Source organism: Bos javanicus, chromosome 4, assembly GCF_032452875.1.
Source record: "Bos javanicus breed banteng chromosome 4, ARS-OSU_banteng_1.0, whole genome shotgun sequence".
Taxonomy (NCBI): domain Eukaryota; kingdom Metazoa; phylum Chordata; class Mammalia; order Artiodactyla; family Bovidae; genus Bos; species Bos javanicus.
This window is the reverse complement of record NC_083871.1, coordinates 120,261,128-120,275,808: the sequence shown is the minus strand read 5'-3', so window position 1 is coordinate 120,275,808 and position 14,681 is coordinate 120,261,128. Positions and strand designations below refer to the sequence as shown.

Below are 14,681 nucleotides of genomic sequence, written 5' to 3'. Positions count from 1 at the left end.
GCCCTGCTGCTGAACAGGGGATGGCAGGGTCGGATCCACAGCCACATGCACCCCATTCACCTTCAGGAATCTGTTCACACAGTCACGGGCGTGCCAAACACAGGGAACAGACTTCACGACTGAGGCCCTGCGGGCGTGTTACACACGCAGAACAGGCTTCACTACTGAGTCATGTTACACACACAGAATAGGCTTCACTACTGAGTCATGTTACACACACAGAACAGGCTTCACTACTGAGGCCCTGCGGGTGTGTTACACACACAGAACAGGCTTCACGACCGAGGCCCTGCGGGTGTGTCACACATGTGAAACAGACTTCACTACTGAGGCCCTGTGGGCGTGTTACACACACAGAACAGGCTTCATTACTAAGTCATGTTACACACACAGAACAGACTTCATGACTGAGGCCCTGCGGGCGTGCTACACACGCAGAACAGGCTTCACCACCGAGGCCCTGCAGGCGTGTCACACATGTGGGACAGACTTCACGACTGAGGCCCTGCGGGCGTGTTACACATGTGGAACAGACTTCATGACTGAGACCCTGTGGGCGTGTTACACGCATGAAACAGACTTCACAACCGAGGCCCCATGGGTCTGTTGCACACGCAGAGCACACCTCAGTACTGAGGCCCCTGTGGTCTGTTACACAGAGAACAGCCTTCCCTGAGTGAAGCCTGCAGCAGGGCCTGGGTAGGGCTCCCCACGCTGAGACCCATCTCCCCACGAGCTCAGCGCCCAGGCCGCGGCCCAGCAGGAGCAGCCCCAGAGCCGGGCTTGGGACACCACCTGTCCGTCAGCTCCCACTTCCCAGCAGGTGATCGCGACTCAGAGCTCTGACTGCAGCGCTAATTTGACTCTTTTAGAACTCACGGGAGGAATGCGCAGTCTCGGGGCTCCTCACTCAGCACTTTGCAGGGAGATTGATCCGCGTTGTTGCGTGTGGTTGTCCTGTGTGAAGATAACACAGCTCACTTACTCATCCAGTGTTCATGGAGCTCGGGGCAGCTGTTTGACGACAGGCAGTGCTGCTGTGAACAGCATGTGCCGTCTCCTGCACACATGTACACACTTCTTCAGGTGTGTGAGTGTGTGCACGCCTCCCCTTATATTCCCATCTGTTTTATAATTATACGTCTTGCCTGATCATAGCCATGCACACACTCTTTCTCTCCAGGTGCTGCACACTCACACCTGCTGAGTGAAGATTCCTTCTACTCCATCTCCCACACCATTTGTTATCCCAATTTTAAAAGCTGTTGCCATGCAGTTGGGTCTGTATAATATAGAATTGTGTTTTTAATTTGCATTTCCCTGGTGGATCATGATATCATGTTTGGAAACTTTTTAATTTTTTTTTTTTTTGCAGTACCATTTCAAGTGTTTGCTCATTTTTCTATTCAGCTGTCTCTCTTTTTTTTTAAGTTAATTTTTAGGAGTTCTGAAGTGCAGCCTTTTGTCAGCCCTGGGAATTACAGATTGTATCTCCAGCACTGTGGTTCAACTTTATACTCCCCTGATGAGGTTTTTGATCAGTGAAAGTTCTTCATTTTAATCAAGTCTGTTGACTATTTGTCATTATGGTCAGAGCTTCCTAAGCCTGTTACCATCTAGAAATTTTATTGTTTAATCTCTTGTGTTTGGGTTATGATCCACGAGTGGTTTGTTTTTGTGGGTGGTGTGAGGTAGGGGTTGAGATTCACGTGCTTTCTCTGTGTGTGTATTCAGCTTCTCCAAGGCCATTGCCTGGAAAGCCAGCCTGCGCCAGGACACCGCGGCGGCGGCGGCAGGACTGCGCACTGTCCTGTCTGCCCCTTCCTCTCTCCCCTGCCATTTTTGCGTGGCTGTAACCACTGTGCCTTATAACGAGCCCTGATTTCCAGCAATGTACGCCTGTCAACTCTTGTTTCTCATTACGAAGAGGTTGGTCATCTGCACTTCCATAATCGATCAGTTTGTCAGTAGCCATTAAAAAAAAATTGATGAGATTTCATTTTGGATTGCATTGAATCTGTAGATCAGCTTGGACAGACTGGACACCTTCACCATTTTAAATCACCCAGCCAGTGACTCTAGGAGCTCCTTCCCTTGGTTTGGGCTTTCTTAATTTCTTCAGTACTCTTCTGTGGTCTTCTGAGTAAATACCTTGGACGTCTTTTGATAGTCACGCCAAAGTCCTTGTTTATGCTCTTGTATACATGTGTGTATTAACTTTCCAGAAAAGGAAGTGATTTCTGTGTGTTAATCTTGCTTCAGCAGCCTTGCTTAATTTATGAATTTTATACTTATTAGGTAAATCCATCTGGATTCTTCCATGTGCGGCTCATGTCTTGGTGACTGGAGGTGACGGTAGCAGAGCCCCTGCCCTTATTTCTGAGCTCACAGTGGGAGCTTTAGGTATTTCACTGTAAAGCAGGAAATTCACTACAGATATTTTGATGATACTCTTTATCAGATTAAGAACACTCCTTTCAATTCCCAGTTTTCTGAATTTTTAATCATGAATGGGTTATGAATTTTGTGATAATTTTTCTGCATATATTGACATAAGTAGGTGATTTTTTCTCATAAGTTCATTTAATGTGAAAATTATATAGGGAGATTTTCTGATATTAAATCTCCCTTTCATTCCTACTTGGTTGTTCTATGTACTATCCTTTTACTATGTAGCTGGGTTTAGTTTACTAATGTCTTCTTTAGGGCTTTTGTGTCTACACTCATGAATTTAATCTATAACTCCCTTTCTTGTAAAATCAGGCTCTGCTCTGACGGTTATGCTGGCCCACAAGTGAATGAGCAAGTGCCCTCCTTCCTATTCTGTGGGATAGTGAAGGTTGAATAAGGCGCTGCTTCCTCTGTAGCGTTTGTGGAATTCACCAGGAAAGCCATCTGGGTGGAGGACTGTCATGTGGGAAGGTTTTATTTTTAGGTTCAATTTTTTAAAAACAGACATAGGATGATTCAAATTCTCTGTTTCTCTTTATGTTAATTATAAACTGTATTTTTCAAGGAATCTGTTCATTTCATCTATATCTCTTATATTTTCACGTGCGTAAGAGCTATACTGATACCTCCTTTTTCATTCCTGGTATTGGTCATCTTAGTTTGTAGTAATGCTTCCTAAGGCCCACGTGATTTCATACTCCAGGATATCTGGCTATAGGTGAGTAACCGCACCATCATGGGTATCTGGGTCATTAAGATCTTTTTTCTATAGTTCTGTGTACTCTTGCCATCGCCTCTTAATCTCTTCTGCTTCTGTTAGCTCCTTGCTGTCCTTCGTTGTGCCCATCTTTGCATAAAGTGTTCCCTTGGTATGCCCAGTTTTCTTGAAGAGATCTCTAGTCCTTCCCATTCTATTGTTTTCCTCTATTTCTTTGCATTGCTCACTTAAGAAGGCTTTAACTCTGCATTCACTTGGGTATTTCATTCCCTTCTACCTTGCCTTTAGCTTCTCTTCTTTCAGCTGTTTGTGAGGCCTCCTCAGACAACCATTTGGCCTTCTTGCATTTCTTTTTCTTGGGGGTGGTTTTGATCACCCCCTCCTGTACAGTGTTACAAACCTCTGTCCATAGTTCTTCAGGCACTCTCTCTACCAGATCTAATCCCTTGAATCTATTCGTCACCTCCACAGTATAATCATAAGGGATTTGATTTAGGTCATACCTGAATGGCCTAGTGGTTTTCCCTACTTTCTTCAATTTAAGCCTGAATTTTGCAATAAAGAGCTCATGATCTGAGCCAGAGTCAACTCCAGGTCTTGTTTTTGCTGACTGTATAGAGCTTTTCCATCTTCAGCTGCAAAGATTATAATCAATCTGATTTTGCTATTGACAATCTGGTGATGTCCATGTGTAGAGTCGTCTCCTGGAATGTGAAGTCAAGTGAGCCATGGGAGTCAGTACTACAAACAAAGCTAGTGGAGGTCATGGAATTCCAGCTGAACTATTTAAAATCCTAAAAGATGATACTTTTAAAGTGCTGCAATCAACATGCCAGCAAATGTGGAAAATTCAGTAATGGCCATAGGACTGGAAAAGGTCAGTTTTCATTCCAATCGCAAAGAAAGGAAATGCCAAAGAATGTTCAAACTACTGCACAATTTCACTCATTTCAAATGCTAGCAAGGCAATGTTCAAAATCCTTCAAATGAGGCTTCAACAGTACGTGAACCAAGAACTTCCAGATGTATAAGCTGGATTTAGAAAAGGCAGAGGAACTAGACATCAAATTGCCCACATCTGTTGGCTCATAGAAAAAGCAAGAGAATTCCAGAAAAATGTCTACTTCTGCTTCATTGACTATGATAAAGCTTTTGACTATGTGGACCACAACAAACTGTGGAAAATTCTTAAAGAGATGGGAATACCAGACCACCTTACCTGCCTCCTGAGAAACCTGTATGCAGGTCAAGAAGCAGCAGTTAGAAATGCACATGGAACAATGGGCTGGTTCAAAATTGGGAAAGGAGTACATCATGGCTGTAGATGGTCACCCTGCTTATTTAACTCATATGCAGAGTACATCATGCAAAATGCTGGAATGAATGAATCACGAGCTGGAATCAAGATTGCCAGGAGAAGTATCAACAACCTCAGATATGCAGATGATACCACTCTAATGGTAGAAAGTGAAGAGGAACTAAAGAGCCTCTTGATGAACGTGAAAAAGGAGAGTGAAAAAGCTGGCTTAAAACTCAACATTCAAGAAATTAAGATCATGGCATCTGGTCCCATCACTTGATGACAAATAGATGGGGAAACAGTGACAGGTTTTCTTTTCTTGGACTCCAAAATCACTGTGGCCGGTGACAGCAAACCATGAAATTAAAAGATGCTTGCTGCTTGGAAGAAAAGCTATGACAAACCTAGACAGCATATTAAAAAGCAGAGACATTATTTTGCTGACAAAGGTCCGTATAGTCAAAGCTATGGTTTTTCCAGTAGTCATATATGGATGTGAGAGTTGGACTATAAGGAAAGCTGAGCACCAAAGAATTGATGCTTTTGAGCTGTGGTGTCAGAGAAGATTCTTGAGAGTCCCTTGGACTGCACGGAGATCAAACCAGTCAATCCTAAAGGAAATAACACTGAATATTCTTTTGAAGGACTGATGCTGAAGCTGATGCTCCAATACTTTGACCACTTGATGAGAACAGCTGACTAAACACCCGGATGCTCAGAAAGATTGAGGGCAGGAGGAGAAGAGGTGAAGAGGATGAGATGGTTGGATGGCATCATCGACTCAATGGACATGAGTTTGAGCAAACTCCAGGAGATTGTGAAGAACAGGGAAGCCTGGTGTTCTGCAGTTCATGGAGTTGCAAAGAGTCAGACACTGAACAACATTGGTTGTTGTTATTTTCCTTCTTTGTATCTTGATGAATCATACTGTATAAAGTTTTATCAGTTTTATCAGTGTTTTCCAAGAACCAGCTTTTGACTTTTTTCTCTTGTATGCTTATTTATTAACTTACTGACATGCCCTCTTATCTTCATTACTTCCTTCCTTTTGTGTTCTCTGGTTTCGATTTGGTGTTCTTTTTCTAGCTTGTTAAGTTAGATGTTCAGCCTTCCTTTGTTTAAACTGCTTTTATTTATATCTACAAATTTCCCTCTCAGATCTGCTTCATTCCCATCTTTCAAGTTTAAAGATGTGTTTTTCATTATCATTTAGTCATAGTTTTTCTAAGCTCTTCTTTTGATTATCTTTTAACTATAAAATTTTATAGTTTAATTTCCAATCTGTTATTAGTTTTCTATTCAGCTTGCTAATGATTTCTGGCTTAACTTGTGGTAATCAGAGACCATACCACATGAATTAAATCCTCTGAAATTTGTTAAGATTTGATTTGTGACTCAGAATCTGGTCTTTTTTAGTCAAAGTTTCATTTTCATTTTAAGACAGTGCAAATCCTACAGTTACTGGTTTGTGTGCTACATATATCATTTCCATCATTTATCAATCGTGTTATTTAAATATTCTAAATTTTACTGTTTCGCTTAACTACTTCCCCGGCGGCTATGGTCCGTGGAGTCACAGAGTGGCGGACACGACTGGACAGCTAACACTTTCACGTGTTCTATAGTCACTGAGAGACGTGTATTAAAATCTCCAGCTATAATTGTGGACTTAACTATATCTCCATTTATTTATTTCACTGTTTGCTTTACACACTTCAAGGTTATGTTATTAGGGGCACCCCCGTTTCATGTTTTGTCTTCCTGTAAGCTGTCCGTGTTTAGTAACGCGCCTTGCCTTAAAAATAAGTCTACATTAGTGTAGCTATGTCTGCTTTCTTTTCTTTGATATCTGCAAGATTCATCCCTATTTTACATTTGCGTGTTCTGTAAGCTCCACTTAATTGAGATTTGTTCTTTACTTCCAGTCTGTTTTTAGTTGTGCACACAGTGTCTTCCGCTCACATTCCGACTGCTTGCTGGCAAGCTGCAGTTTCAGTCTGCCTCCATCTCTTCGCTATTGTCTCAGCTGTTCTGTGGCCCCTGCACTCTATTCGTGTTTGTTTTTAAGTTGTCAAGTGTTTTTATTATTCCAGTGTTTCCCTTTTGGATTGTTAGTCGTATATTCAGTGCTTCTTCCTCTGGTTTCCACCTCATGTTAACAAAGTGCATCCGTGTCTCACAGGCATTAACCTCCAGTTACTATTTCCATCTCTTCCAGGTAACTCAAGCCTTCCCTTCAGCCTCATGACTTCTGCGTCATTGTCATGTATTCTAATTGTGCACATATTTTAAATGCCACATGCGTGATCACTATTTTTGTTATTTTCAAACGCAGTATTTGTTTAGAATTGCCCATCTGTCTGTCTTTCCTTCCTGCATCTTCACGTTTCCATCTGGGTCAACTTCCTCCCTGAAGATCTCCTTTTAGGAGACCAGGCCTCCCAGCAATGAATTCTCATGGCTATTGATTGCCTGAAATCATCTTAATTTTGCCTTCACTTTTGAGGATATTTTTGAGAGGACCGAATTCTTTGTTGGCAGTTACTCTTTTTCATCACTTTGAAGATATACATCGTTATTTCTTTTGAAAAAGTCAGCTTCCAGTCTCACCATAATGCTGCTGAAGGATGAGTCTTTTTCTCTGGGTCCTTTGAAGATGTTTTTCTTTGTCTTTGGTTTTTAGCACTTTTGCTGTCATGGGCTTTAGTGTGGTTTTCTGTGTAGTTCTCCTTCTTGGGGTTAGTGGAATTCCTTTAATCTGTTATTATATTTTATCAGTTTCAAAAATTCTTGGCCAGCAGCTCTTCAAATATTTCCTCTACTTTATTCTCTCTCTCCTTTCTTTCTGAAACACCATTTTCACATGATAAATATTTTCAACATTTCCTGTATACTTCCTCTTATTTCTTTCTATGTTCCATTAATTCGTTTCTCTCTACCTTAGACATGGGCTTCCCAGCTGGCTCAGTGGTAAAGAATCCTGTCAGTGCAGGAGACACGAGAGACACAGATTTGATGCCTGGGTTGGAAAGATCCCTTGGCGGAGGAAATGGCAACCTGCTCAGTATTCCTGCCTGGAAAATCCCATCGACAGAGGAGTGTGGCAGGCTGCAGTCCATGGGTTGCAAAGAGTCAGACACGATTAAGTGCACATGCATGCAGGACTTTAGACACAGTCTACCAATCTGTTTTCCAACTTATAATAATACTCTATTTTACTGTGTCTCATCTAATATTTAAACCCAGCTATTTAATTCTTAATTTCATGGGTTTTTTAAAATTTTCAATTTTCCATTTGATTTTTACAATTAATTCCATCCTCTAGCCAGTATCAGTTCAGTCACTCAGTTGTGTCGGACTCTTTGTGACCGCATGGGCTGCAGCACACAGGGCTTCCCTGTCCCTCACCAACTTCTGGAGCTTGCTCAAACTCATGTCCATCGAGTCGGTGATGCCATCCAGCCATCTCATCCTCTGTCATCCCCTTCTCCTCCCGCCTTCAATCTTTCCCAGCATCAGGGTCTTTTCCAGTGAGTCAGCTCTTCACATCAGGTGGTCAAAGTATTGGAGCTTCAGGTGCAGCATCAGTCCTTCCAATGAATATTCAGGACTGATTTCCTTTAGGATGGACTGGTTTGATCTTGCAGTGCAAGGGACTCTCAAGAGTCTTCTCCAGCACCACAGTTCAAAAGATCAATTCTTCGGCACTAAGTCAGAAGTAAAGGGAAATATTTATTAGCGCACCATCCTCTAATTTTCTTGGATATATTAATCAGAGACATTTTATAGTCATGTCTTAAAATACCAGTATCTGGATCTCTATCTATTCTATTTTTGTTTTTCCATTTTTAACTGCATTTGATCTTTTGGTACTATTTCTGGCATATTTATTAATTGATTATTGAAGTTACATATAATTAAATCATAGAGGCTTTAGATGGTATCATACCATAGAGAGGATTTACTCTTTCTAGCAAGATGGGCAGACAAGCCTGAGCCAGGCAGGGACTGAGTCAATCTAAGGCCGCATTTTAGGCTCTCTGAAGGCTGGTTTGTCATTATTCCTAAGTCACAGCCCTTTAGGGGTTTCAGATGAAAACCTAGGAATCCTTCTACTCATCCAACAAATGAACACCTTGGGAAATGGGAAAAAAGAGAAGGAAAATCTCTTAGGTAACTGCCTGCAGAATTTAAGGCTCCCTGTGGCTTCCTTTTTTCCACTCTGTTGCCTTGAAAGCCCTTAACGTCTTTTGTCGTCCGTTCCATCTGGTGACGCTGTTACAAGCTCTGGGCCTCCGCTCTGTAATCAGCGCTGTGCCCTAAAACCTGGGTTAACCCTCAGCCAGGAGATGAGAGGAGGCTGCAGTGCCTGATGCTCCCTCCTCACCAGGGCCCCAGTCCTTTAGATCCCAGCCGCCTCAGCTGCCCTCCAGAGCTCTGTAGACAACTTTTTAAATCACGGATGACATGGGAGAGAGGTCAGATAAGTTTCTCTTTGGAGCCACAGGTGGAAGTCTGCTTAGAATATATTTTTTAATATCCTTCAAATTTGTAAACTCTACTTCAACTTAAGGAGTTAATGTTTTAATGATCTTGGAAGTTCATTTGTGTGGAACAGCTTGTCTCCAAACAATTAAAAGTCAGAGTTAAATCAAATATCTAATTAAGTCTTCTCCAAAGCAGAATTTAAGTGTTGTAAAATGATTATAAACAAAATGTTCTTAACATGTTTTAGAGAAGCAAATACCACATAAAGTTGTTCAAAGACAGGTCCTTTGAGGTGGTCTTGCAGGAAGTTTGCTGCAGAGACACATGGTGTTCACATCTGTGAAGTGGGGCATGCTTCTGCAGGCTCAGATGCTCCGTGGCTGTGCTGTCCACATTTATCCCAAAGCCCTGTTTCTAGGACTCTGCTCTAAGGCGCAAAGTCAGAAATAAAGGGCAATATTGATACCCCAAAATGTGTACCGTAATGCAAAGCAGAAACCATCTTAAGTACACAAGGAATACTTAAATTGTTCAGTTCAGTTCAGTTCAGTCGCTCAGTCGTGTCTGACTCTTTGCAACCCCATGAATTGCAGCATGCCAGGCCTCCCTGTCCATCACCAACTGCTGGAGTCTACCCAAACTCATGTCTATTGCGTCAGTGATGCCATCCAACCACCTCATCCTCTGTGGTCCCCTTCTCCTCCCGCTTTCAATCTTTCCCAGCATCAGGGTCTTTTCTGAGTCAGTTCTTTGTATCAGGTGGCCAAAGGATTGGAGCTTCAACATCAGTCCTTTCAATGAACACCCAAGACTGATTTCCTTTAGGATGGACTGGTTGGATCTTCTTGCAGTCCAAGGGACTCTCAAGAGTCTTCAACATTGTTCACTTCCATAAAAAAGAAGCTTTAAGATTAAAGCCACACAGGCATCTGTCCAAGTGTTTAACTGTCCATCTCCTCCCTCTTCCCATGACTCCCATTCCCCCACCCCATCCTCCCCTTCACCCTCCTCGACCCCGCCCCCCCCACACCCCTCCCCCCCTCCCCTCCCCATCCTTCCTCCCCTTCGCCCTCCTCGCCCCCCGCCCCCCCACACCCCTCCCCATCCTTCCTCCCCTTCGCCCTCCTCGACCCCCACCCCCCACACCCCTCCCCCCACCCCCCACCCCCCTCCCCCCATCCTTCCTCCCCTTCGCCCTCCTCGCCCCCCGCCCCCAACACCCCTCCTCCCACCCCCTCACCCCCCCATCCCCCCATCCCCCCATCCTTCCTCCCCTTCGCCCTCCTCGCCCCCCACCCCTCCCCCACGCGCCCCCCCACCTCCCCTCGGCAGGAAGCTGCACTGCACCCGGAACTACATCCACCTGAACCTGTTCTTGTCCTTCATCCTGCGGGCCGTCTCGGTGCTGGTCAAGGACGACGTGCTGTACTCCAGCTCCGGGATGCTGCACTGCCTGGACCTGCCATCCTCCTGGGTAAGGCTGTACGGGGCCGGGCCCTCTAGGCAGCCTTGTTTACTCCAGCCCGCCACCGACCTCCGTCTGTGATGAGGTCCAGAGCCGGCTTCACCGAGGCCCCGGTCAAGGTGGGGTGGGGTCCGGCCTGTGCTCAGAGCAACTCAGGGCGGCAGGTGCCGTGAGTGGGGGCACAGGCGCTGCCCGCTGGGAGGTCACGGCCTGAGCGCTGATGCAGGCAAAACCAGACTTGCTCGAGGGCACCGCCGGAGGGACCAGCAGCAGCTGGGAGCTGGAAGAAAGGGACACGTGTGGGCACGTGCGACGCCATTTTCTCCCTTGTGTCCGGGATTCTGAGCGGTGGATGCTTCCAGCTGGCAGGACTGGTACCACCTGGGGGAGCGTGGCCCTGGCACCTGCCCGGGACACAGTGCGGTGAATGGGCCGCGCAGGGATCGCCCGGACTGGGAGTTTGTGCGGTGCAGGCGGGGCATGCGGTGGACTTAGTGGGGCTTTAGGAGGAAGCTCAGTGTGGTGCACTCATGGAGCGTGCCGCGGTCCAGTGCTTCCCTCGTCCCGGGTTCTTCATGTCACCCGGTCAGGTCGGCTCTTCCACGCGGAGCCAGAGCCGGCTTTCCACCGGCATCCGACATGGATGGACCCATCTGCTGACTCCATTCCTCTGGACTGAAGAAGTCTGAATCAGGGTCTTTCTAAGACAGTAAAGCCTTTACCACACTAGAGTAGTTGCTTCCCGGCCCGCAGGTTAATATACCCTGGGGACAGTCCCTCCGCGAGGCGTGTGGACTGACTGCAACAGTAAAATCAGCAGCACGGCCCTCCACCCGGACGTCCCACCCCAGGTGGAAGGCGAGCCCTGGGCTCTTGTCCCGGGATGGAGTCTCCTCTGCACAGACGGGGGTCCCCCAGAGGCCAGGAGCTGGGAGACCCAGTTCTCCTCCCGCTGAGAAATCTTCTGCTGCTTCTCTGCCTTACTCAGAACTCTGCTCCAAGGAGCCCTCCTTACTTAGCTCCTCCTTCATTAAAGGATGTAGTGACCCTGATGGACCCATGGACACCAGGCCCTTGACCTGAGCAGTATGCTGTCCTGCTGTGTAGACAGAGGATCTGGCCGGCTCCAGGCTGAGGGAGGTGGGGATGGAGGGATGGGAACTGGGATGTCCCTGCCCCGAGTCCCACCTGCCTGGAGCATTAGGGGCAAACTCAGAGGTCTGAAACATCTGAACAGGGGTAGTCCCAGAGAGGAGGGCAGGAGGTTGGGCTGGGGGCCTGACTTTGCCGAGGGTCCTGGGCTCCACAGCCCAGGATAGAATAGAGGGGCAGAGAGGGGAGAGGGAGCAGGAGGAAGGGAAGTGAGCAGAGCCTGTCAACACACACAGGTGCACCCGTGCAGGCAGACACACAGCAGTGTGTGCTCACATATGTGCATGCAGACACGCAGCCATGTGTGTGCTCAGAGATGTGCATGCAGACACACGGCAGTGTGTGCTCACACACGTGCATGCAGACACATAGCCATGTGTGCCCACACCCAGGCACACACACACTCTTCACATTCTGTCCCATCAAGAAAGTTTGGCTCCAACCCTGGAAGGACAGCTCTGAAGACAGGGGCTTTGAGTGGTGCTGGGGGAGCCCACGTCCTCGAGTGTGGGGCAGCTGGCACACAAGACACCAGAAACCACGAAAGTGGCCGTGGCCGTGGCCCTCACCTCTGCTGCTTGCTGAGCAGTGACGGCTCCAGGCTTCAGGCCCGCAGAGGTGACAAAGCCTCCTTCCCCAGCCCTGCAGCCGTCACTTCCACACGTTTAAGTAAGATCTCCTGTTTGCTTGCTCTTAGCACCTGTGGATGCTGTAAGTCTCCCCAGCACCGTAGGGAGTTGCTTATGTCCCCATAGGGCCCGAGAGGCAAGCGTTCCCAGGTGTGACCCCGGATTGTGCCTTGGACAGTCATGGACGTGGGTGCAGTTTTCTCGTCCTTTGCAAGGGGTTGGCCCTCAAAGAAGCCAGCTGTACTGGCTCATAAAGTGGACCTAGAGACAGAACCCGGCTTCCGTCCCTACCAAGGCCAGCCCACACACGGGCGCCTCGCTGCTGCTCCTTGGCTTGGGTTCCATCCAAACCGTGGAAACTGGCTGCAGTCTGGAGAAAAGAAGCGACCCGAGGGCCACCCGAAGCTGACCTTCAGCAGGACCTCCTGCAGGCCCTGGGGCTCAGCGCCCTGCACGCCTGGCTGCCGTGGGTGGTAGAGGCTCCCAGACGGCACAGGACTGGCCAAGGACCCGCTGGGAACCAAGCAGGGTGCAGTCCTGGCCGCTGGCCTCTCGGCCTTCCCACGACTGAAGGTCAGCAGACAGCCCCTCACCCCAGAGCCTCTGCCCTTGGAGTGTGTTGATGGCTTATGAGCTGCAGTGAAGAAGTGCAGACATGGCATTTTAAACCTTTTACTAAGAAGAAGGAATTGGAATCGTGTTAAACACACTTTGTCTTTTTTCCTCCTTCAACAGTGTATCTTGGAAACTCTGAGTCTACCAGGGTCCCAGGGTCTCTTACTTTGAATCTGGAAGGTGTGACGTAGTCTGTGCGACCATCCCGCCAGTAACAGACACACCTTGGTTTCTCTTTCTGCCACCACTCGGTCAGGGGGGACTGGAGAGAGACTGGAGGCAGTGAAGGGCACGTGTATTTAAGTTGTAACAAGCAGAGCTGGTCGCCGTGGGCGCCCCGTGTACAGGATGCCCCTGCCCTGGCCAGCAGGGCTCACCGTGGGCCCCTCCACCCTCGGGCGTGGGCTCCTTCTCCCCGACACCCAGGCCGGCCTCTGTCAGTGTTCCAGCGAGGGGCGCCAGTCCCGGGGTCTCATCGATGGGGGGCTCCTTCTCCCCGACACCCAGGCCGGCCTCTGTCAGTGTTCCAGCGAGGGGCGCCAGTCCCGGGGTCTCATCGATGGGTTTTAACGTGCCTCTTTCCACTTACTGGGCCCAGCCCTGCTGTCCTCCACATGCCGGACCCCCGCCCCACACTCGGCATTGGTAAAGCTTAACCGCCTTAGAAAGAAACAGAGCGAGAGAAACCTAGTGCCAGGCACCGGCAGCGAGCGGCCTGGAGATGTGCAGCCGCGCCTGCCTGAAGGGCTGCCAGGCGTTTCTTGCCCGCCCACCAAGTGCGCGTGCGCGGGTCTATCCGCACGTCTCCGTGTATCCACCCCATCCGTCCACAAGTATGTATCTGGGCTGCAGGCTGTAAAGATACAGAATACTAAACGTGCTGGGGGGTTGTTTTCGGTGCATTTATATAAGCTTAGTGACCTAAAGCCTAAATTTCCCCTTTCTAAACACCTGAGGAAATATTTTGTTTGGTGGTTTCTCTTGTTTTTTCCTTTACTTCTTGTCTCTTGTTAAGAGTCCACAGTGAGGAGGGAGAGAGGAGGGAAGTGGGAGTGAGCGGAGGGTTAGTGGGGACGAGGCGGCAGGAGGAGGGGGGCCGGGCCCCACGCGTCACCCAGGGTGACCGTCCCCTCGGGCGTGGTGTGCGTCTGCCCGGCCCGTGTCGCCCTCCGCAGGTTGCAGGCCTCGCCGGACGCGCACACGCACACGCTCGCGCCTCCGGGAGGCACCTCCGCGCTCCTTGCACAGCAGGGCCCGGAGCCGGGCCTGTGGTGGCGCGCGCTCACGCGGCCCCTCCCCGTGCAGGTGGGCTGCAAGCTGAGCCTGGTCTTCTTCCAGTACTGCATCATGGCCAACTTCTACTGGCTGCTGGTGGAGGGGCTCTACCTCCACACCCTGCTCGCCGTCATCTTCGCCCCCGGCCGGCGCTTCCGGGCCTACCTCCTGATCGGATGGGGTAAGGACTCCCCCTGCCTGCCAGGTGCCCCTGGCTCGGACCTACCCACAGAGACGCTCTCCGCTCAGAAAAACCCTGGGCTGCCCCGGAGGAAGGGAGTCAACACCTTAATGTTTTGGGAGCCAGGAAATGAAAGTGAAAGTTGCTCAGTCGTGTTGGACTCATTGCAACCCCATGGACTACACAGTCCATGGAATTCTAAGTATTCTTACTGGAGTGGGTAGCCTTTCCCTTCTCCAGGGTATCTTCCCGACCCAGGGATTGAACCCAGGTATCCCACATTGCAGGAGGATTCTTTACCAGCTGAGCTACCAGGGAAGCCCTAGAACCTGGTTTAAAATCACTGTGACTCTCATTCCTGGGGTGAACCCCAACCGAGGCGGGGGGTCGGGGGAGAACCAGAAAGA

General features: G+C 48.5%; 1 protein-coding gene across 2 annotated transcripts in view; it reads left to right on the top strand.

The window, feature by feature from the left end:
• VIPR2 (vasoactive intestinal peptide receptor 2) overlaps positions 1 to 14,681 on the top strand; it is a 68,993-nt gene that overhangs the window by 46,093 nt on the left and 8,219 nt on the right. For both annotated transcript variants that reach the window (XM_061415359.1, XM_061415360.1), the window contains exons 6-7: positions 10,290 to 10,431; positions 14,124 to 14,274. In XM_061415359.1, coding sequence (XP_061271343.1) covers positions 10,290 to 10,431; positions 14,124 to 14,274 — 293 coding nt within the window. The remainder of the gene's footprint in view (positions 1 to 10,289; positions 10,432 to 14,123; positions 14,275 to 14,681) is intronic.